Source organism: Trachypithecus francoisi, unplaced genomic scaffold (assembly GCF_009764315.1).
Source record: "Trachypithecus francoisi isolate TF-2019V2 unplaced genomic scaffold, Tfra_2.0 Lachesis_group10, whole genome shotgun sequence".
Classification (NCBI taxonomy): Eukaryota; Metazoa; Chordata; class Mammalia; order Primates; family Cercopithecidae; genus Trachypithecus; species Trachypithecus francoisi.
Genome location: NW_022681455.1, coordinates 57,414,956 through 57,440,111, shown reverse-complemented (window position 1 = coordinate 57,440,111; position 25,156 = coordinate 57,414,956). Strand labels below are relative to the sequence as shown.

The following is a 25,156-nucleotide window of genomic DNA, read 5'->3' as shown; positions in this document are numbered from 1 at the left end:
TGCCTGTCAATTACCTTCCTGGGAACTTCTCAAAGTCCTTTTTTCTATATCTAAATAAGATGTGTATAAATACATTTTCTGGAAGTCTGGTTTCATTAATGTTTTACCAGTACCCTCTAAGGATGAGTCTCACAAATAGAAAGTGAAATTAAGGCCAGGCATGGTGACTCACGCCTGTAATTCCAGAACTTTGGGAGGCTCAGGTAGAAGGATCACTTAAGCACAGGAATTCTAGACCAACCCAGGCAACATAGGGAAACTCCCAACTCTACATTAAACTTTTATTAATAAAAACTTAGCCAGGCATGTTGGCACATGCCTGTGGTCCCAGCTACTCAGGAGGCTAAGGCAGGAGGACTGCCCGAGCCTGGGAGGTCAAGACCACAGTGAATTGTAATTGCACCACTGCACTCCAGCCTGGGTGACAGAGTAGGGACCCTGTCTAAAAATAAAAAATAAAAATAAATAGTTGGCCGGGCGCGGTGGCTCAAGCCTGTAATCCCAGCACTTTGGGAGGCCGAGACGGGCGGATCACGAGGTCAGGAGATCGAGACCATCCTGGCTAACACGGTGAAACCCCGTCTCTACTAAAAATACAAAAAACTAGCCGGCGAGGTGGTGGGCGCCTGTGGTCCCAGCTACTCGGGAGGCTGAGGCAGGAGAATGGCGTGAACCCGGGAGGCGGAGCTTGCAGTGAGCTGAGATCCGGCCACTGCACTCCAGACCGGGCGACAGAGCAAGACTCCGTCTCAAAAAAAAAAAATAAAATAAAATAAATAAATAAATAAATAGTTACACTGTGTGAGAAAAAAGAGATTTCTGCCTCAAAGAAATCCAGCTCCAATTTAAGGATCCCCATTTTCTAACAACAAAGAAAGTATGTTCTCTGCTTAATGGTATCAAGTGGAGGTGTATGGAAACCAAGCTCAGCTGTGGGCTCCCTCTCTTCTCCACTGACATCCCACACTCTTCCTGGAGTCTCATGGCTTCACATGCTCCTCCCCAAAAATGTAGACACTCAAATCCAACTTCAAACTTGCCATCTCCATTTGTGTAACCAATAAGAACCTTCTACTTAACATGGTCAGAATAGAACTCTTTGTTTTATTTTATGTATTTTTCTCAGAGTCTTCTACATCTTGGCAAAGGCATCACCCCCTAATAAATTATTCAAGCCAAAATTCTAGGCAGTGTAATATAGTGGTCAAGAACATAGACCTTGATGCCAGACTGTATGGATTCAAATCCTGCTTCTGCTCCTCACTACCTGTACAAAGATACTACAAGCCTCAGAGAATGATAATGGTACCTGCCTTATAGGGTTACTATAAAGACTAAATGCATTAATTCATATAAAGCATTTACAACAGCACTTGGCAAATATTAAATTTTCACTACGCTTAAGCTCTCATCATCATTATGCTGACTCTTCTTTCTCTCACAACCAATCCACCATGTTAATAATACTTCAAAAACTAACTGAAATCCACTGACTTCTCTCAGTCACATCACCACAACCAATCCATTTCAAGTCACTATCTAGATTAATGCGAAAACTTCCAGACTAGTCCTCCCGCTTCCATTCCTTTTTTATCCCCCAAAATGGTTTTCAAGCAGCAGCCACAGTCATCTATTTTAAACATAAATCAGAACATATCACTCACTTATTCAAAATCATCCAATGTCTTTCCACTATATTAGGATAAAAAAAAATCAAACTCTTTACCCTGGGACTCTACCTCAAAGTCTCACAGAGTCCTACACCTAGCCATTGCAGCCTTATTTGGTAGTGTTCTACCATAGCTCACTATGCTCTAGCTACACTGGCCTTTCTGATTCTTAAAAAAAGGCCAAGATTCCTCCCTTCTGGGGCCTTTGCATTAGTGACTTTTCCTGCCTTGAATGCAGTTCCCTCTATATTTGTTCAGCTGGCTCCCTCGTGTCATTTACAATATTGTTATTGTTTATTTCTTCAATAATTGTCTATCTCCCACTAGAATATAAGCTTTGTAAGAGAAGAAATCTCATCTCATTTGTTAAGTAGTGTACCTCTAGTACCCAAAACTATGCATGGATAAACAAATAAAAAGTTATTTACAAATAAACCATTAAATAAAAGAACTGGCTACAGCTTCTAAAATTGCCATATGAAGCAAAAAAAAAAAAATCTGTCTTTCCCTCATTCTTTTCCCTAACTGGTTATCAATCTATTGACTCGTAGCTCCAAATTTACCCCTTGTGCCTGCACCTTAATATACTTACCTTTGAAAATTTTATCAGAGTTTGAAGACCTAAATCACCTGGTTATACAACTCTTGACAAAGGCACAGTTACCATCAAAAGACCCTAAGAATTACAATCAGAAAACCTAAGATCAAGTCAGGGCTCCAGCAATTATTAGCCAACATAATCTTGGACAAATTACTTTGGCCTCTCTGCGCTGCATTTTCCTCATCCATATAATGCACATTATAACCCCTTTCTGTCTCAGTGACTTATAGTGGGATCAACAGCATATATAAACAGTAAACTGAACAAAAGAAAGTTTATATCATTATTTGGTATCTGTCAGTTCAATACAATTTTACTGAGCACTAACCCTATGTGCCACATGCTACACTTGATAAAAATTTGAATTAAGAGAAACCCCTCACTCTCAAAGAACTTACATTTTAATTGAGGAGGAAAACACATAATAAGAATAATTTCACTGTAATTTGGTCGTGTGCAGCATGCTGTAGGAACACAAAGGAGATACACTTAGCACAATCTTGGGACTTAAGGGAAGGTTCTGAGAGGAAGTGGGGCCACAGAGTTCCTATCAAAGGAAAAAGTAATGTCAAATTTTTATCAGTCCTAAACCATGTTCAAAAGCTAGATAATTATATTATAAAAGTCATATGATCATAGGTTAAGAATAAGCTTTCAGGTATCACCTGGGGTAAAACTCTTATCAATTTACAACTTCCCCCAGAACCATTTATTTCATCTTCTACCACTCATCAAAATACCTTTCAAAAAATCTACTTTAGGGTACTTTTTCTTATCATACAAGAATATTTCCATTCATAAAGCTGAAATTTTTCAATTACATACTCCAAGGTCAAAACCTTCCTCAATGGAAAGGACAGTAATAAAGAGACCATAGCAATAGGTTTAGATTTCTACTTCGCCACAGCCCTAAATGAAACTCCTTCGCTTCCCTCCTGCTCCTTTCCACAGCTGTCAGGACAGGTTCCCAGGCAACAATTCCCACCACTCTTCTACATAAGAAAAAGTGCTCTCTGGACCTCCTCTCAACCAGGCTCAGCCCTGAACCACCCAGGAGAAAGCAAGTCACTATCTATCTTCTATTAAATCCAAGACACCAAGGCCAGAATTCTCCACAGCCCACCCGTAATCAAGACAAATCCTTTCCTTTCTTTTTTTTTTTTTTTTTTTTTTGAGACAGGGTCTCACTCTGCTACCTAAGTTGAGGTGCAGTGGCATCATTATAGCTCATTGCAGCCTTGATCTCCCAGCCTCAAGTGATCCTCCCACTTCAGCCTCCCAGGTACCTGGGACTAACAGGCGCATGCCAGCACACCTGGCTAGTTTTTGTTGTTGTTGTTTTTAGTAGAGATGGATTCTCACTATGTTGCCCAGGCTGGTCTCAAACTCCTGAGCTCAAGCAATCCTCCCGCCTCTGCCTCCCAAAGGACTAGGGTTACAGGTGTGAGCCACCCCACTCAGCCAGAATAAATCCATTTAAAGTAAATCTAAATTCATTAAAGCTGTACACAGATATACTCAATACCCTACAATTCCATTCCTAAACACATAATCAACAGAAATATGTTTTCCAAAATATATGCTACAATGTTCAGAGCAGCAGTATTTGCGATAACCAAAAAAAAAAAAAAAAAGCCAAATGCCTATCAACAAGAGAATGGATAAATTTTGATAAAGCCAATCAGAATTGGGCTGAATCAAAATCATGTAATCTGACAGAATGCAATGAAAAGAACATAGCATAATTTCTGTAACAGTACTGCTTAAAATGTCTAACTTGAATCTAAATTGGCAGAAACACCAGATGAACCCAAACTGAGAGATACAAAATAACTGCTGATAATCTTCAAAAGTAACAAAGTCCATGAAAATCTAAGAGAAACTAAGAATCTGTGGCAGACTGAAGGAGACTAAAGAGACATGACAACTAAATAACAAATGTGAATTAAAATTGCGTATGGGATGTGATTGAGACAACTGGTGAAACCTCAATGGGGTCTGAGGGTTAGATGGTAGTAACTTATCAACATTAATTTTCTTATTTTGATGTTGAATTGTGGTTATGCAGGAAAATGTTCTGTATGAAGGAAATAAACACTAACAAGTATTAGGGGTGACAAGACATCAGACTGGGAACTCATTCTCAAATGATTTAAAGAAAAAGTTGCGGCCGGGCGCAGTGGCTCAAGCCTGTAATCCCAGCACTTTGGGAGGCCGAGATGGGCGGATCACGAGGTCAGGAGATCGAGACCATCCTGGCGAACACTGTGAAACCCCGTCTCTACTAAAAAATACAAAAAACTAGCCGGGCGAGGTGGCGGGCGTCTGTAGTCCCAGCTACTCGGGAGGCTGAGGCAGGAGAATGGCGTAAACCCGGGAGGCGGAGCTTGCAGTGAGCTGAGATCCGGCCACTGCACTCCAGCCCCGGCGACAGAGCAAGACTCCGTCTCAAAAAAAAAAAAAAAAAAAAAAAAGTTGCTATTTTCTACTTAATTTTCTGTAAGTCTGTGATATTTCAAAGTTTTTTAAAGTATTAATTTTTTTAAACAGCATGCTTGGAGCAGGAAGAATGAGTAGAAAGAAGTAAAGAAGAATGGAATTAAAAGTTAATAAATACTGTATTTCTCATCAACAAGGTACAAAGCTTAGGTGCAGCTGGCTGCAAATGAATGTACTACAAACTTAGGAACCCAAGTTTTGTCTTTTCCTTCAGTATAGATCCCTCACTTCTACCCAGAAAGTAGAAAAAAATTGTAAAATTTCGCAAAAATCTGCCACATACCCTTCTTTCTACACTGGAATATTGGGATGATAAATCACAAATATACATGGAATATCCTGACTTATCTAAAATAAAAATGTGTGGCAAATGTACAACTTTTTAAAGTTGCTTTCAAGGCAAATTTATAAAATAAACAGTCAAAACTTATTAAAAATGTATTTAAGCTTTGCAATACACAAAATCAGAAGTAGCTTTAAAACCCCAAAAGTAGAAGAATTTCAGATTCATTTTCATAGTTAGATTATTAGGCACTGGGCAGCTTGGCTTGAATAGAAATTACAAAGTGAAAAACTTTGTACATTTAATTCATATTAAGTGTCTTTTCTAGGTAGTAGAAAATTGTTGTCTGCCTCCCCATCATCATTCTCCCGTCTCCCCATTCCTAACAATCATCCATTTTTGTTTGGGATATTGTGGTTTCAGGAACACACTGACTCTCAGCTCCCATGATCCCCCATCTAAACGGGCAGACATACGATCCTTAGGCTTGGCTACTCCTTAAACCACAATAACTGCTTTAGTGATAGACATGTGATATGGATTAAACTCTGTCCCAAAAAAAAATCGTATGTTGAGGTACTAACCCCCAGTACCTCAGAATGTGACCTTATTTAGAAATAGGATTGTTGCAGATGTACTTAGTTACAATGAGGTCACATTGGAGTTGAGAGGTGACTGATATCCTCAGAAAAATGATATTCCAATATGACTGATTTCCTTAGAAAAAGCAGAAATTTGGGACATGCAGGGTGAATGCCGTGTGAAGACTGGAGTTATGTTGCCACAAGTCAAAGAACTACCAGAAGCCTGAAGAGAGATGTGGAACAGATCTTTCCCCAGCACCTTCAGAGGAAGCATGGCCATGCCAACACCTAGATTTCAAACTTCTGCCCTGGGACCAAGAAACTCTTTTAGATAGTATGCTATACAGAAATAAAGCCTGATCCCATGGTAACTATTTTTGCAACCATCAGAAAGCCAGACTGAGGATAAAGCATATACATAAGGGTAAAGATATATTCAGAGAAAGGGATGAAACGTTCAGCAAGCTATGTCTGAAGTCCATACTATGTCTAGACTTCTCAGTTTTATGAGCTAGCAGATTATATTTATTGGTTAATGTAGCACAGGCTATTACCTGCCACTGGAAAAGAAAATACTAATGCAGACATTGATCTAGGTACCAGGATGTTTTCTGCTACTAGAGAAAGAGAATTCCACTCAAATATGAGTTCCTAAGTTAGTGCCTTTAAAAATGAAAACTTCATTATCCCATGTAATAAAAAGTTTGGTGGTTCCAGAATAGGTTAATTTAGCAACTCCATGACCACAACAAGGACTCAGATTCTTTCCATCTTTCTACATACCTATGCAGCAAATAGGGTTGTCCCAAAGGTACCTGCCTCATCTCTAGATGGCTGCAGCTGTTCCAGGCATCACATTCAGTTACAACAATATCCAGAGGGGGTAAAAAAGACTGCTTCATCCCACATGCCTTTCTTTTTTTTTTTTTAGCAAGAAAAACTTTTTTCAGAAGCCCCCAAAGAACTCATACTTTTTAGCCACAATGACATTGTCACAGGCATAAATCAAAGATTTGGTAAGAAGGAAATGACTATGATCAGCTTAAAAATAGTACTAACATGCCAGAAGTTTTCTGAAATGTATGGTGATATTTTTGGTTGTCATGGAGACTGGGGGCCACCACCAGCATTTAATAGATGACAGCTAAAACTGTCCAATATCCTGGAAAATATTTGTCTATTTCACACAAAGAAATGTGGTCTAAAATGTCAACAGAGAGAAAATGGGTGAATAAAACTAAGAATAATAAAAGAGCAATGGCCAAACAGTAGACAAACATCAGTGTCTTCCACAGAGGTTCACAGTGGTGAAAGACACTATTCTTAGTTGTAACTACAATATAATCTAGGGTAGTGACAGACAAGTAAAGAAAAAATTTAAAAGCATCAACTTTAATGAGGATAAAGAAATAACAGGATTAGGAATGGAGAAAGAATATTAACAGTTACTAAGTATCTGTTATGCTAGGTGTTCTCATAAATTCCTTCATTTAATAAACAGAGTTAATATTTTAGTCTTCCCAAATGCTGACATAGCTAAATTATACATATTTAGGTAACCCCAGAGAATCAATAAAAATTTATTTATATCAGAAAATATTACAATTTTTAACTCAGAAGGAAAGCTTGGCATATGCTTACACTATGATCAGTATAGTTTAAAACAGCCATGTCACAAAACTTTGAAGTTGTCTTCTGCATCAGGTACAAAAAAAGTATTAAAAACTAGACTCAGATTAAGAGACAACAACTGTAAAATATGTGTTTTACATATAAAAATGTGTATAGTTTAAGATATCACCACTTAAGGGTCACACTTCCAACAAACTACTTAAAAATCACTGATCATGTCATTTGTTCAACACAGCTACCTCCAAATTCACCCAGTACAGAGCTATTCATTGCAGCACTAGCATATCACTGTGTTAGTACTTAAGATTTTCTTCTATATTGTCTTCTACTGATACCAAATACTAATTCAGAACAGAAATCTAGGAGTTATATCTACCACAGGCCACATTAATTGTTAAGAGCCATATATGAAGTCTATTTCTAAGGAAAAAAGATATGACCATGAAGAAACCCACAGAGGTTACTCACAAAATTTATCATTCAGCATTGGTATTAGTAGGATCAAGAAAAAAAAACTTAAAAACCAACTACGAGTAGTAACAAATAAAAACCTAGGAGTTTTGGGATTAATAGTACAATATCATAAGTAATCTGAATATCATTCTGAAAACTGAAATAACTTATTTCCTAGAGAAACACAGAACAAAACTACCAAGGGTATATAACTGAAAGTGTGAACAAGTCAAATACGGAAATAAAATAAAATACTTACTGCCAAAGCCTTGGACAGTTTGGTTCTAAATTCATTCAAGATGATTGCCACAATGTCCTTAAGTGGTACGTAAGCAAAGCCATCTTCCAAATAGACTTTCCTTCCTCGAAACAAATCCAGAGCATCAGCAAAAGGGATCTGAATTAAGAGTGAAAGAGGGAAAATAAGTCAGCACCTGCCATTAAGAAATCCTCCTAAGTCTTCATATGTATAAAGTATAAACAAAGAAATTCATTAGTCCTAGCAGAGCCAAAAGAATAACAAAATGATTAATTTATCCTCCTTAAAACTCAACAGCATTAGCAAAGAGTGGCAGTACAAAAATATGTTCATTTCAGAGTTATGTTTTGAAAAACAGTTAACACTAAAAGGCCAAGTTGCAATGCTTTCTTTTATTCCTTAACCTCTGAATTTACAAAACATAATCCCCAGGATTTCAAACTCTTAACTCAAGACTTCTACACATGTTGCATTCACCTCACATATCCCACATTGTATTCTGCATCACAGAGAATCCTAATTTGTAAACAACATATTCAGTGCTGAAAATTACTTGTGAGTAAAGTAATTCCAATTTCTTCATCTATGTTTCCGTTCTCACTCCAGAGAAATACATTGAGAAAGCTAATCTCAATACTAAGAAATGGAAACAATAACAAGCATTCGGTTTTGCTATTAAAATAAGTATTTGCCCCAAGAATTTATTTTTAAAATCTTAGATTTTTAAACCCTATGAACAATCCTAAAATTCTGAGATGAGCAAAGTATGATATTAGTAAACTGTAAAAATCATTCTTACTCTCCAATACAGTTTTTCTTTTTTTAAAAAACAAGGTTAAAAAAGTAGGTGAAAAATGACTCCCAAATTGCCTATTCATTCAAGTTTTAAGGAAGAATTAAATATAAATGCATACAATTTTCTCTACATCCAACGACATCTCACACTATAAGCAGATCATGTGTTTTTTAACAACCTTCAATCAATTTACTGATTTCTACAATTACAACACAGTCCCTGCCCTCATGGGCACACATGGAAAGTCAAACAGCCCTACAGGATAGAATTGTGCGATACTACACCAAATAGGTAGCTTACATAGAACATATTAGAGGAGCAGGTAAGAGGGTTTACTGCAATTAATATAGGGAAGAAACATGAGTTCTAGTCCAAGCTCTGATACTGACTAGACTTATTTGGTGAATTTAATGAATGCCTCTAAATCTCAGCAACCAGATCTGTAAAACTGAGAGAGGGGAGGAAGAGATAGGCTAACTGACCTTTAGGGATTCTTTAGCCATAATATTCCATGATTCTAGCTTATTAAGGTGGTCACAGAGGAAATAAAAATGCCCAAGTAGAAGCAAAATATGAAGTGAAGGCAGAGTAACTGGAAATGTGTGGTGTAAGAGAAATAAATATTGATCCCCACACTCTAAGCTTAAAAGGCTGACTGAATGATGGCCCAACAGTCAAAACAAAGAAGCTGGAATGGGGCAGGATTTTCAACTACTGGCACTCACTCATAATAATTAGCACATTCTTTTCAAAGGAAATTGTGGGGTTGCAGTTATCAAATTGTAAAATGAATTTAAACTCATCCCTCTTCCCCTTCTGGAAGGGTTCATGTGAAGTAGTTATCTACACTGAGTGGGGAGGGGAAACTGAGGTGGCCCAGCACTGGATGATGGAATCTGAGTAGGTTAAGGAGGGCATTCCCATAGGAAAAAAGTAGGCTTACAATGTCAGAGCCCAGTGGAATGCCAGAAAGACCATGAGGCAAGACACCACGATGTCAGAGGCCAAGAGAAGTGAAAGGGGCTTCCACGCAAGGCAGCGATCTAAACAGAGTGCTGGGCCAAATGGGTGACGAGGGTTTCCTGGCAGGCGATAGCCCAGTGCAGGGTGTAAGGACCCAAACAATGCGAGGAGGGTTTCCTTTAGGAAAACAGCCTGTAGTGGGAGGTCAGAGCCCAAGCAGGGTTGGGAATGCATCTGTGGAAGGAGACAGCCCAGCAGAGAACATTGGCACACCATTAGTGCAATGAGGACAGTATCTGTGCAAGAGATGCAATAGCTGTGGTGATGAGAGGCTATAAAAATGGATTAATTAAATATGTGTATAAAGCTCAATGTGACATATTTAACAAAACCTAGGAAGTATTTTACATGTTTACATACTTTATAAATGGACTCCAACGCCAACTTAGATCCACTCATATTTGGTGATGAGGCAATAATCTCCTGTTCTCTAAGAGTCTTCTCTTCATCACTTATCTAAAAAAACATATTTTAAGCTGTTATAAAAATTTGAAGTCCTCATTCAGATTCAATAAAATGATTTCCTATATTAATGAATACTGTTTACTTTTATTAAAAAGTTTAAAACCTTGATATCTCAAATCATTTCTAACATGATATCTGAATCATTATCATTAGTGAAGGCAAAATACAGAAAAAAATCTAAATTGAATATTCTTTCAAATTTTAACCTTGCCAGTTTCTGAAGGTATACATCAAAAGAACAGTAGCAGACAAAGAGAAAATATTTTAATGAGAAAAAGGAAAAAATTTATAATAAAACTCAGGTTAATATAGACTAAAAGTGAGCATTATCCTAATTCGAGTTACGTTAATTTATTAATCTATCCTAATTGAAGTTAGAGTGGTTTGACTATTTCTTAATTTTCTAGCCACATAAGGCAATTCCAAACTTAAAACACTAGTTTTTCAAGGAAAAACTACAAATTTATTATCTCAGACTGATTATGGCTCTATAAAAAATTGATAGATCTGATAAGTAAAAGCGTTAAACTTCAAGACCAAAATATATATATATTTTTGTAAATGAAGATGAAATATAAGTGATAAACTGAAGGAAATATTTATATCATCTGATATGTGAGTTAGCCTCGGTAAGCCCCTAGTTGGCAGTATGTAAGCTTTTGTAACCCAAAAGTAGTAAAACATGAACAGCCAATAGTTATGTATGTAAAAATAATAAATGCTAAATTAAAATAATAATGTGTAATATGTTCCATCTATGAAAATAGTAAAAATTAACAAGATTTAGAATATACAGTGTTAGGACAATCTTTGTGTACCATACTATGATAATATATATCAAATAGCCTTTAAAAATGCAGATTGTAACTATTTTATTTCCAGATTAATCACAAGTAAATAATAGGACAAGCACACAAATAAAAACTTTTCTTCATTACAGTGTTATTTATAATAATAAAGAAAAAAAAACTAAATGTCCAACATGTATCTAGTTAAATAAACTGCAGTAGAACTTGCTGTTTCAGTAAAACAGGCTATATTACTCAGGTCAACCTCCTAGAGAAAACAAAACAAAACACTGAAAAAATTTTAAAAACATCTCTACAGCACAGAAAGTTAATACACAAAGTCAGGCACACTAAGTGGAATATCTGATGAGAGACCTTCCTGCTCAAATAATGTAGGATATCAGGGAATCCCAAGCCTTGAACTTGTTTTAAGGCGGTACCTGATTCAAAAGGCCAGGCACCTCGCAAAAGCAAACTCAAATCCTCTCCAGAGGAATCTTCACAGTACACCTCAAAGTATTCCTACAAATAAATTTCCAAATACTAAAACTATACTTCACAAACAAAAACAACAGAAGAATTCACAAAGTTTACAGACAATAACTATTACCATGTGTAAAGAAATAAAAGACAAGCACAATCTGTAGGGAGTGGAAACCATAAAAAGTGATTTTTTTAAAAAAAGCAAAAGGCTGAGCATGGTGGCTCACATCTATAATCCCAGCACTTTTGGAGGCCAAGGCGGGAGGATCACTTGAGTCCAGGAGTTTGAGACCAGCCTGGGCAACATGGTGAGACTCCGTCTCTACAAAAAAAAAAAAATTAAAAAGTTAGCCAGGTATGGTGGTAGGCACTTGTAATCTCAGCTACTTGGGAGGCTAAGGTGGGAGGACTGCTTGAGCCCAGGAGTTAGAGGCTGCAGTAAGTCATGATCACATTACTGCACTCCAGTATGGGTGACACAGCAAACCCTTATCTCAAAAAAAAAAAAAAAAAAAAGAAGAAGAAGAAGAAAAAGTAAAAGCTTTCTGATGTGCTGTTTTATATCACTGAATGGAACCTGGGTTTTCATTAAAAAGGTTCCAAACACACATTTTGTAGAATCTAAGAAATGACATTCCTGAGCCCATTGAGCCCTTATAGGAACATACAAATATCCTGCCCTAAGACCTAAAATCAAGCATTGTACAAAAAACCTTTGTGATGTGCTGTTTTATATCACTAAATGAAATCTGTGTTTTATTAAACAGGTTCCAAACACATGTCTAGTTGAATATAAGAAATGACATTTCAGAGATGAATAGGCCTATATAAGAAAAAAAAGGAAAAAGAAAAAAAAATTCTAGAAATAGACAAAAAAAATTTAGGCACAGAAATGTAAAACTCAGTGGAGTCAGGAAGAAACCCCTGAAATTCCTGTAACTGTGAACAATTACTTGAGGATGAACCAGAACCTTATCAGCCTTCACATGGATCTGCAACCCATTTTCAACTTATCTAGTGGATCTGAGATCTCAGATCCCAGATTTAAATTAAAATTGTCCTGGATCAACAATGACCCCAGGCCAATGAAAAAAAAAAAAAAAGACAAATGAAAACCCTTCTAGAAAGATATAATCCTCCTAAGCTTCAATGTAGTCCACAAATAACTTTCCAAACACAATCTCCAGCATACAACAGTAACAAAGCACACCAGGAAATGAGACTCCATGAATAAAAACAACATAGGTAAGAAAAAAAAGGATCAAGATTGAAACAGAAGAACTAAAACTCTCTATTTGCAGATTATATGATTTAGTATACTTAGAAAATCCAGAAGAATCCACGATAAACTATTAAAACTATTGGCCTAATTGAGTCAGGCTTCTGGATTCAAATATAGAAAAACCGGCCAGGTGCGGTGGCTTACACCTGTAATCCCAGCACTTCAGGAGCCTGAGGTGGATGGATCACAAGGTCAGGAGTTCAAGAGCAGCCTGACCAACATGGTGAAATCCCATCTCTACTAAAGATACAAAAAAAAAAAATTAGCTGGGCGTGGTGGTGCACACCTGTAATCCCAGCTACCCAGGAGGGTGGGGAAGGAGAATTGCTTGAACCTGGAAGGTGGAGGTTGTGGTGAGCCAAGATCGTGCCACTGCAGTCCAGCCTGGGCAACAGAGTGAGACTCGGTCTCAAAAAATAAAAAAAATAGAAAAATCAATTGTATTTCTATATGCCAGCAACAAAATTCAGTAATCGAATTTTTTAAGCTACCATTTACAACAGAATTAAAACTATCAAGGATCTAGGAATAAATCTAACAAAATATGTACAAAGCCTTCACCAACAAAAATATAAAATCTTACTGAGAGAAACTGGAGAAAAATTAATTAACAGAGATACCCTAAACATCAACCAGAAAATTTAATACTGTAAATGTTTTAAATCTCTTCAAATTAACCTATAGATTCAATACAATCCCAAACAAAATCATAATAGCTTTTGTGTATGCCTCTGTGTGTGGACATTTATAAGCTGGTTCTAAAATGTATAAGAACATGCAAAGGGCCAAGAACAGCCAAGACAGAAATAACAAAAAAGAGTCAATTCAATAGAAAAATGAGCAAAAAACATTAACAGGCACTTTACAAACAAGAAAACTCAAAGAGCCAAAAAACGTATTAAAAGATGCTCAACCTCCTTAGTCATCAGGGTTTGAAACCATAATGGAAATCTCAATAACATACCACTACATGACAATTAGAATGGTTAAAATATAAAAATGGCCAGGCACGGGAGTTGGCATCTGTAATCCCAACTACTTGGGAGGCTGAGGCGGTTGGATCGCTTGAGGCCAGGAGTTTGAGACTAGCCTGGGCGACTAAGTGAAACTCCCATCTCTAACAAGGTCTTGTTTGTTCACCCAGGCTGAAATGCAATGGTATGATCATGGATCACCGAGTAATTGAACTTTCTGAGTAATTGGGACTACAGGCACGAACCACCATGCCCGGCTAATTATTCTTAATTTTTTTTAATATTATTTTATTTTTTCTTATAGAGATGGTAGCTCCCTATGTTGCTCAGGCTGGTCTCGAACTCCTGGGCTCAAGGGATCCTCCCCCATTTCCCTCTCAAAGTGTTAGAATTACAGGTGTGAGCCACCATGCCTGGCCATCTTTTTAATTTTTTATAGAGACAGGGTCTTACTATGTTACCCAGGCTGGTCTCAAATCCCTAGAATCAAGTGACTCTCCCAGCTTGGCCTCCCAATGGGCTAAGATTACAGGCATAAACCATTATACCCAACCTAAAAAAAAGCTTTTTTAATTAGCTGGGTGTGATGGTGTGTACCTAGTAGTCCCAACTGAGACAGGACTGCAGACATACATCATTACACCCAGCTAATTTTAAAAAAAGACTGAGGTGGGAAGATCTCTTGAACCCAGGAGTTTAAGGCCACAGTGAACTATGATCACACCACTACTCTCCAGCCTGGGAAACAGAAGAAGGGTCAACATCATCCTGATACCAAAACCCGGTGGAGATACAACAAAAAAAGAAAATATCAGGCCAATATCCTTGATGAACACTGATGCAAAAATCCTCAACAAAATACTTGTAAACCAAATCCAGCAGCACATCAAAAAGCTTATCCACCACGATCAAGTTGGCTTCATATCCAGGATGCAAGGTTGGTTCAACATACACAAATCAATAAAGGTGATTCATCACATAAACAGAACTAAAGATAAAAATCACATGATTATCTCAATAGATGCAGAAAAAGCCTTCAATAAAATTCAATATCCCTTCATGTTAAAAACTCTCAATAAAGTGGGTATTGAAGGAACATACCTCAAAATAATAAGAGCCATACATGACAAACCCACAGCCAATATCATACTGAATGGGCAAAAGCTTGGAAGCATTCCCCCTGAAAACCACCACAAGACAAGGTTGCCCTTTCTCACCACCCCTATTCAACATAGTCTTGAAAGTCCCTGCTAAGGCAATCAGGCAAGAGACAGAAATAAAGCATATTCAAATAGGAGGAGAGAAAGTCAAACTATCTTTGTTTGCAGATGACATCGTCCTATATCTAGAAAACCCCACTGTCTCAGCCCAAAAGCTTCTTAAGCTGATAAGCAACTTCAGCAAAGTCTCAGGATACTAAGCTAACATGCAAAAATCACTAGCATTCCAGCTGGGTGAGGTGGCTCACACCTGTAATACCAGCACTTTGGGAGACTGAGGCAGGTGAACCACCTGAGGTCAGGAGTTCATGACTGCCCAACATGGTGAAACCCCATGTCTACTAAAAATACAAAAATTAGCCGGACATGGTGGCACACACCTGTAATCCCAGCTACTCAGTGGGCTAAGGCAGGAAGATCACCTGAACCTGGGAAGCAGAGGTTGTAAAGTGAGCTGAGATCACGCCACTGCAGTCCAGCCTGGGCAACAGAGCAAGATTCTGTCTCAAAAAATAAACAAATAAATAAATAAATAGCATTTCTACATATCAACAGTAGCCAAGCCAACAGCCAAATCAAGAAGGCAATCCTATTTACAATTGCCACAAAAAGAATAAAATACCTAGGAACACAGCTAACAAAGGAAGTAAAGGACCTCTTCCTACAAACCATTGTTCAAAGAAATCAGAGATGACACAAACAAATGGAAAAATATTCCACGCTCATGGATAGGAAGAATCAGTATCATGAAAATATCCATACTGTCCGAAGCAATTTATAGATTCAATGCTAATCCCATCAAACTACCACTGACATTCTTCACAGAATTTTTTTGAAAAACTATTTTAAAATTCATATGGAACCAAAAAGGAGCCCCAATAACCAAGACAACCCTAAGCAAAAAGAACAAAGCTTGTAGCATCACAGTACCTGATTTCAAACTATACTACAGGGCTACAGTAACCAAAAGAGCATGACACTGGTATAAAAACAGGCACATAGACCAATGGAACAGATTAGAGAAACCAGAAGTAAGACCGCATGACTACAACATTTGATCATCAACAAACCTAACAAAAACAAGCAACAAGGAAAGATTTCCCTATTCAATAAATGGCGCTGGGAGAACTGGCTAGCCATACACAGAAAATTGAAACTGGACTCCTTCCTTATACCATATACAAAAATCAACTCAAGGTGGATTAAATACTTAAATGTAAAACCTAAAACTATGAAAACCGTAGAATTGGCATTACCAATCAGGACATAGGCACAGGCAAACATTTCATGATGAAAACACCAAAAGCAATTGAAACAAAAGCAAAAATTGACACGAGTCTAATTAAACTAAAGAGCTTCTGCACAGCAAAAGAAACTAGCAACAGAGTAAACAGACAATCTAAAGAATGGGAGAAAATTTTTGCAATCTACACATCTGACAAAGGTCTAATATTCAGTATCTATAAGGAACTCAAATTTACAAGAAAAAAAATTAAAAAGTGGGCAAAGGACGTGAACAGACACTTCTCAAAAGAAGACATACATGCAGCCAACAAACATATGAAAAAAAACAAAACTCAATGTCAGTGATCATTAGAGAAATGCAAATTAAAACCACAATGAGGTACCATCTCATACCAGTCAGAATGGCTATTACTAAAAAGTCAAAAAACAACAGATGCTGGCAAGGTTGTGGAGAAAAAGGAAGGCTTTTACACTGCTGGTGGAAGAGTAAATTAGTTCAACCATTTTGGAAGACAGTGTGGGGATTCCTCAAAGACCTAGAGGCAGAAATAACACTGCACCCAACAATTCCATTACTGGGTATACACCCAAAGGAATATAAATCATTTTATTATAAAGATACATGCACACATATGTTCACTGCAGCACTATTCACAACAGCAAAGACATGGAATCAACCCAAATGCCCATCAATGATAGAATGGAGAAAGAAAATGTGGTACACATACACCATGGAATACTATGCAGCCATAAAAAGGAATAAGCACATGTCCTTTGCAGGGACATAGATGGAGCTGGAGGCCATTATCCTTAACAAACTAACACAGCAACAGAAAACCAAATACCACATGTTCTCATTTATAAGTGGGAGCTGAATGATAAAAACACATGGACACTTGGTGGGGAACAACACACACTGGGCCTCTTGGAGGGCAGGAGGTGAGAGGAGGGAGCGCATCAGATGCTGGGCTTAATACCTCACTCACCATTTATTATATGAAAGTTGAAATACAGCAGAGGATGAAGTTTAGGTGTGCCAATCTAGCAGATTATTCAAAAGTTGATGATGATTGAAATCCATGTGTACTATCTACTAGTTACTATGCTAACTATTTTACTTATACTATCTCACTTAATCCTACTAATAACCCTACAAGGTGGATATTATCTTAGTTTTACAGCTAATTAATACAAGTGGAAACCAAACTGGATTTCCAACCAAAGTCTATCCAATGCTAAGATCCACTAGGCCACATGGTCTCCAAACAAATAAACAGACACTACTTTGCAGAAAAGCTGAACAAACATGTAACATTAAAAGCAATGGAAGACAAAGTCATCAACTGGAAACTTTCACCTCAATTCCTCTTTGGTGATGGACAAGATAAAGATACAGAAACTAAAAATGTAATACAACTAGATGCCATGAGAAGTTTTATAGGTAAAAAATTTTAAGGGTCAGAGCACAAATTATAGATAATCAACGCTCATTCTAGAGTATTTAAATTGAGGTTTAGCAATAGCAAATATTTCCCTAAGAGCTAAAGCCAGATTATTTTGCTTTAGTATTTGCTTTGTTTACATATATCTCTGTTGACAGTAACTTCTCTACTTAATTGACTATTTACCTCTCACTTTGCATTCCATGAGGGAAACGCTCTGAAACTCAAACAGGCAACGAGATACACACTGCAGAGAATATCTGAGAGGAAGCAGCTATTTTAAGTTTTAGAGCCAAGCTATAATTCTCGAACAGTAATTAATAAAGGAAGACACTGATCGGAGAGATAGGGTGAAAGGAGAAGAAATCTTCATGTCTTCACGATGGTCTTTCATTGCTTTTTAAGTAAGCATCCGATTTAAACATAAAAATGTATTTCAAATTTTCCCAGTAAACATTTATCTGAAATTAAATAAAATTTTAATATACATCTCTGTGTTCCCCACCATTAATAAGAATAATTATAATTGTTTACATATATTGTTTGTTGCACAAATAAATCTTGCCTAGATCTGGCAAAACTGAAGTTGAAGTCAAATGTGTTAACCTGTCATGATCCTTTTATAATCACTTTTTATACAGCAATAAACCAGTATCTTTGAACATACAGATGTTTGTCCTAATATTGTTTTAGGTTCTAACTAAACAAATCCCACATCAATACCTAAGTACCACTCATACTTCACCCAGCATAATATAGCATCTCACCTTTCCCTAAATTCAAGTATTTGTAGTACTGACACCACAGTTATTTCTAACTTGGTAAGCAATTAACTGCTTACCAAGTAAATGTCAGGGAAGCACACATCAGTTCAACTGCCACACAACAGAATACTTTAGCTACAAGAGACTTTACTTCTCCAAATAGTCTTCTGCCTTAGAAATAGATAAGATATAATTTTGAAAAAAAAAAATTCAAGAACTTAAATAAAAATTAGAGTTTAATGCAATATTTCTTCTCATTGAAATCTACCCCCACCCAAAGAAGAATAAAAGCTATCTAGTCTTACTTAGATTAGAAGTTACAGATAAAATTCTGGGCCGGGTGCAGTGGCTCATGCCTGAAATCCCAGCACTTTGGGAGGCTGAAGTGGGCAAATCACCTGAGGTCAGGAGTTTGAGCCCAGCCTGGCCAACATGGTGAAACCCCATCTCTACTAAAAATACAAAAATTAGCCGGGCATGGTAGCCCATACCTATAATCCCAGCTATTCAGGAGGCTGAGATAGGAGAATAGCTTGAACCTGGAAGGCAGGCAGAGGCTGCAGTGAGCTGAGATCGCACCACTGCACTCCAGCCTGGGTGGCACAGTGAGACTCTGTCTCAAAAAAAAAAAAAAAGTTATAGATAAAATTCTAAGGAATTCAATGTGTTTCTAAACTTTTTGCCCAAAGTAAGCAAATACACTCTAAATTATGCACATTCGATCTAAATTTCATGTCACTTCCTGTTTCATGGGCTATGAGTAAATATTCTGGTTTTCTTTGGTGAATTAAAAAATGCATCCATTTGTCAAACATATTCTAAATCTTCATTTATCTATTTAGTTGTAACCAAAATGGAAATGGAAAATATAAGACAATTCTCACTGAAAAATGTAGGATGACTGTCTGAAACTTTACTATTAAATAATTAGTATAAACTGCTATTGACTTCATTATTTCAAATTCCTAAAATAATCTTGAATATTCTCTTTACTCTTGTGTTCTCCTTAAAAACTATTGGACAAAATATAAGGATATTTCATTTATTTAGGTTCTCCTAAATGAGATTACGGGCTACATACCTAAAAAATTACTCATTCTCTGAAAGAGCAAGACAAGATTAAATGGCTTCCTGCTTCTACTAACAAAGAATACAAGTAAAAACAGATACAGTGGAACAATTACAAAAGCAGAGTAAACTAGTAGAGAGAATAGTTTTCAAAATCATAGAAACCTGTCTTTGAATCTTAAGCAGGTTAGTTAACCTCTTTACATACACCTCAGTTTCTTCAGGGATAAAATGAAGAAAATCATACCTGTCTCATGTAGCTTTTATTGGGATTAAATAAAGTACATAAAGTGTGTACAATAGGCCTAACATACAGTGCACCCTCAATACATGGTAAACACTTGTTATTACTATCTGTAATTTACATTTTGATTAATTGCTATATTTCAGGCTTTTTCCTCAAGTAATAAAGTGAAATGTTTACTGCAACTAACGCAGTTTCTATAAACTTGTCATTTCATTAAACTAACACAGATCTTGGTCTACAGGGGTATTCAAAATAACTGATAAAAGCCAGCTAGGTTATCACTGCAACATCTTATAATCAAGGTGCAGTATGCTTCACAAAGTAAACATCCTCCTAAAAAGAGATGTATAAACAAATGGCTCTACATGAAATACACATTTTTTGAGTGACTTGCATTACTATTTTAGAGATGCTCAACCTTCACTCGGATTAATGTTCAATCAACAGAGACTCTGAACATTCTAGCTTTGAAGTTCTGCTCTTGCCACCACTACTCATAAGTCCTCACACCTCAATCCCTATTATTAATATCCACCCACTCAAGAGTCAGTACCTGAATGTTTCAAATGATAGTACATGGTATAATGGTACTATAATCAAGTAAAATAATTTTTACTTGATAATAATCAAGTAAAAATTACACTGAGTTTTAACTGTTTTGGTAAAGTTATATTTCCATATTCCAAAATTATGTTGTTTTATATGCTGCCTTGCTAATAGAATTAAGGATTTTGGCTGTATATCTTTTTCTTTTTTATATTCTTCATCAAACCAGAAACTGAGAGAGGCAATTTCACTCTGTTGAAATCCTGAAAGCAGATTAAGGAGCAGCATCTGGAGAGGCAAATACTCTACACAGTAAATAGAAGGGTAGTGGATGTCTGTGTAGACTGTATTACTATTCACCCCGTACTGAGTCCCTCACTAAGGGAGAATTACACACCCCCTACCTGCTGAACTAAGGCGTAGCCAAGTGACTTGCTTTGGCCAGTGAAATGTGAGCAGAAGTGACATGTTTCATTCCTAAGCAAAAGCTTTATGAGCATGTAGTTTGCCCAGTTCTCTCCTTTTGCCACAGCAACTGGTGAAGTTCCAGTATACAGAGCCTACTCGATCTGCCTGAGTCCAGGGTCAAAATGACACACAGCAGGGTTGTAGCTGGCCCATGAAGACATAGAATATGAACAAGGAAAAAACCTTTCTACAAGTCACTGAGGTTTGGGGGTCTTTACCAATGCATAACCTAAACTGACTGGAATAGTGATCTCCATCTTTGCATCACACATTGTCATCAATAAAGTTTTTTCAGCACATACTTCCAATACATGTATATTTATAAATTATATGCATGTATTACTACACATTCTGCACTTAAAACATGCCATACCCACCCCCAAAATGAAGAATAGATGAGACTAAAAATACCTGTTGAATTATTTATTCCCTTCCCACATTCCCAAATGATCATCTTGGGGATGCTATTTTGGAACCACTAGTCTAGTACACTGGCCTCTAAAGTAAAGATATAAATAAGGCTTCCCAGAGATTTAAGCTTCTATAAGCTTCCAATCAACAATACTCAATCATGTTTATAAATAGCTTGGATAGGAGTTTTCTATTTGAATCTACACAGCTCTCTTAGACCCTGGTCATTAAGTAAGTATGTATATTATTTGCCAGTGAAGCTTTTTAAAATTACAGATTCCTGGTGCCACCCAGACCTACAGATTGAAGCCCTGAGGGGTATTTTTTTTTTAAGGTCCATTAGTGGTTCGACATACATCATTGGTCTAAATAGCACATCCCAGGAAAAGAATCCGCTTTTTTTTTTTTTTTTTTTTTTTGAGACGGAGTCTCGCTCTGTCGCAAGAATCCGCTTTTCTAAAACAAATGTATGATATACATACAATAAAACAATTAGGAATCATTTCTTTTATAAAGAAGTTAAAACTTGGTGAATAGATCAAATGCTGAAAGCAAATATCATAATTTTGAATACCATTATTATCATTTCAAATAAATATAGGTTCCATATTGGTAGCAAATACTGTGACTATAAAGTGCAATTTGTTTCCCAAATGCACTGTGACCTAATCATCAATCTGCAGTACATGGAGATTAAAGATGGCTGCAAAGTCTTTGAAACATCCTCCATTGAGAGTTAAGATCTATTTGCCCTCCCCTTGAATCTGGCCTGGCCTGTGACTACTTTGACAGGAACAAGTGATGCCCTGCCAGGCCCAGGCCTATTTTTTGAAAGGACTGGCAGATTCTACCTCATTCTCTTGGAGTCCTAGATCACGAAGTAAGAAGTCCAACCACCTCCTTGGAGGGATCACATGGAAAGGCTTCCAGCAGAGTCCAGCTTTCTAGAAGTCCTCGCATATGCACAAGCATGTGAGTGAAGCCGTCTTAGACATCCTAGACCAGACTAGTTGTCAACTAAGAAACCCCATATATAATACTATGTGGAACAGAACAATTGCCCTGTAAGCCCAGTCTGAATCCCTAACCCTCAGAAGTGTGAGATATAATAAGATGGGTATTGTTTCAAGTTTTAGAATTAAGTTTTGATTTTAAGTTTTAATGTTAGGTTTTGGAATTGTTGTTTTAGGTTTGGAGGTGTTTCTGACCCAGACATTTATCAACCTAAAATAAAAGTTAGTTTTAAACTTTTCTTTCTATCTGTAATCCAATTCTTACAACGTGCTTTCTTCATTTAAATGTATAAAGGAGAGCCATATAATAGGAAAAAATTTTAATTGTAAAATCTTTAGCAAAGAGACAAAAATAGAAAATAAAAAAGGAAATAATTACCACTGTGTGGCTGAATTAATTAACTAAAATTGATGGGATGGTATAGTACTTCACTCACAAATTTTTTTGTCATTTATAATCATCCAAAACATTAAAAGTTAGAAAATGAATGATAATTTAATATCCTGACATTCTAATTAATATGTTGATGTCTCAGTAATACTGCCAAGCTAATCAATATAAAAATCAATTGTCTGGTTACTTTATTACTGTTTCTTTTTTAACAGCATAGGCACATTTGGAATACAGTAAAATTAACACTAAAAAGGAAAGATTATTTACTTATACTAAAGCATATTTCTTCTCTTCTACAAGAAAACAAATCTTTTGAAAAAAAAAAAAAAAAACAGATAACTTAAGACCTCTACCTCCTTGCTATCTCATGAGAACACCATGCTAGCATAAATTAACATAACCTTATTCCCTCCTTTTTCCTCCAACCTAGCCAGCTCCTCCCCACTTACAGATTATTCCTCTCTACCTTTCAATGCCTCAAGTTCATCATATCCTTCTGGTATCTCATTATGGTGACCAACCATCCCAGTTTGTCCAGGAATGAGAGGTTTCTCAGGATGTGGGACTTTCAGTACTAAACCTGGAACAGGCAGAGTCCAAATCCAAATCTTGTCAACATCATAACATCCACCTTCCTGCCACTGTCCAGATGGACTGCTACACCCATATGGATGATCCAGTCAACACTACTTTCACACAGTCGCTGGCATCCTCTGACCCACTCACACTCCACTTCTGCAGTCCACTCCCAGGATCACAGCACAACTCACAAGCAACGCATCACCCCTACCCTCACACATTTTCCCCAACCACACCTCCGTGTCTTTCCTGCTCGCTTACTCCATTATCCCCCACTACATAGGCTCTTTGTGTCCATCAGAGTTCCTTTTTATCCCAGGCCCTTTTAAACTCTTTCTAGTTTCAATTTTCTTCTCCTAACTCCAATTATACCAACCTATCTGCACTTCCTATAGCGCACCTTGTCTTTCTTTCACTTCTATGACTTTACACATATTTCCCATATCTGAAATGTCTTTCCATACCCAGTGTTTCTACTGGAAAATTTCTATGCAACTACATATTACCTCTGCTAGGTTTCACCAGATTTCCTCAGGCATAGTTACTCCCACCTCCATGCTTGTACATACCTGTCTGCTGGAAGATATAGTTATTATATTATTTATGTAGAATACTATAAGCATTTATATCTCCCTCACTAACATATGAACCTAAGCACAGGTAAATGTGTCATAACGATTATATTCTCAGTTTCTTTTTTTTTTTTTTTTTTTTTGAGATATGGTCTCACTGTGTTGCTCAGGCTGGAACAGCTCGCTACAGCCTTGATCTCCCAAGCTCAAGCAATTCTCCTGCCTCAGTCTCCCAAGCACCCTGGGATTACAGGCGTGCTAATGCGCCACCATGCCCAGCTGATTTTTAATTTTCTGTAGAGACTGGGTCTCACTATGTTACCCAGGCTGGTCTCAAACCCCTTAGCTCAAACAATCCTCCTGCCTCGGCCTCCCAAAGTGCTGGGATCACATGCGTGAGCTACTGCATGCAGCCTATATTCCCAGTTTTTACCACAATACCTGATGAAATGTTTACTGATTGAAATATACAAACTATGGAAAGTGACAATATTCAATATAACTGAAGAAATACAGAAAAGCTTAGAGTAAGAGAAAAATAAATATTCTGTGTGATGAAACCCCAAAAGACTAAAAATTATTAATGAAAGGATGTAATAAAATAAATTCATCAAAAGATAAAAAACAGATCAATTCATGAAAAGGCTCAAAAATTCATACACACAAAATAATGTTCAATTCTGCTAATAATTAAAGAACAGTTAAGAAGTTGCTACACCAACAAGCAGTAATAAGGCAGTCCTAGAACTGGCACTGTGACAGAGATGGAGGGAAAACATGCAATTAAGAAAGATAGAAAGGAAACACCAAGAAGTTACGACAGAATCATGCCTGAGTGAATATAACAGCAGTGCCTTTAATAAAAATCATCTTTCCTGACCGTTTCTCCAGATGAGCACAAGGGTAGTTAAACAAATTTTAAAAAATAATACTTCTCCATTAATTTGATATAATAATTTAAGAAGTTATTTTAACTTAAATTTTTAAAAAATCTTTATAAATCTTTAGACCATCACCTCTCCAGCCCAGTAATCAGTCTTGACTTGAGGCTCAGAACATGTTAAGGGAAGAGAGGAACAATTTGCAACATCATCAACAGCACAGCAGCAGATGGGCTTCCATGCTATTAGTAGTTTCTGATTTCTTAAGTTATTCAGATCTACATCTCACTGAAAACAACAAAAATGATGGACAAAACACTTAAAAGTATTAGCTTAACAGCATTTTTAAAATGCTGTTAAACTAATATTTAGTTTAAAAGGGAACATGCTGGTCAAATTTTGAGGCAAACCCAGGAGAACTAAAGCCATTTTTGCTCTGAGGACATTAGTAAATGTCATCTCCTCATACTTCAGATCTTCAGTCTCAAGGGACAAGGTAGCAAAAGACAAGGAT

General features: G+C 36.9%; 1 protein-coding gene across 1 annotated transcript in view; it reads right to left on the bottom strand.

The window, feature by feature from the left end:
* The window catches only part of PRIM2 (DNA primase subunit 2), a 324,596-nt gene that overhangs the window by 261,332 nt on the left and 38,108 nt on the right, over positions 1–25,156 (bottom strand). The window contains exons 6-7 of the mRNA XM_033217543.1: positions 10,161–10,256; positions 7,982–8,119 (exon numbers count right to left, since the gene is read on the bottom strand). Of these exons, the coding sequence (XP_033073434.1) occupies positions 7,982–8,119; positions 10,161–10,256 (234 nt within the window). The remainder of the gene's footprint in view (positions 1–7,981; positions 8,120–10,160; positions 10,257–25,156) is intronic.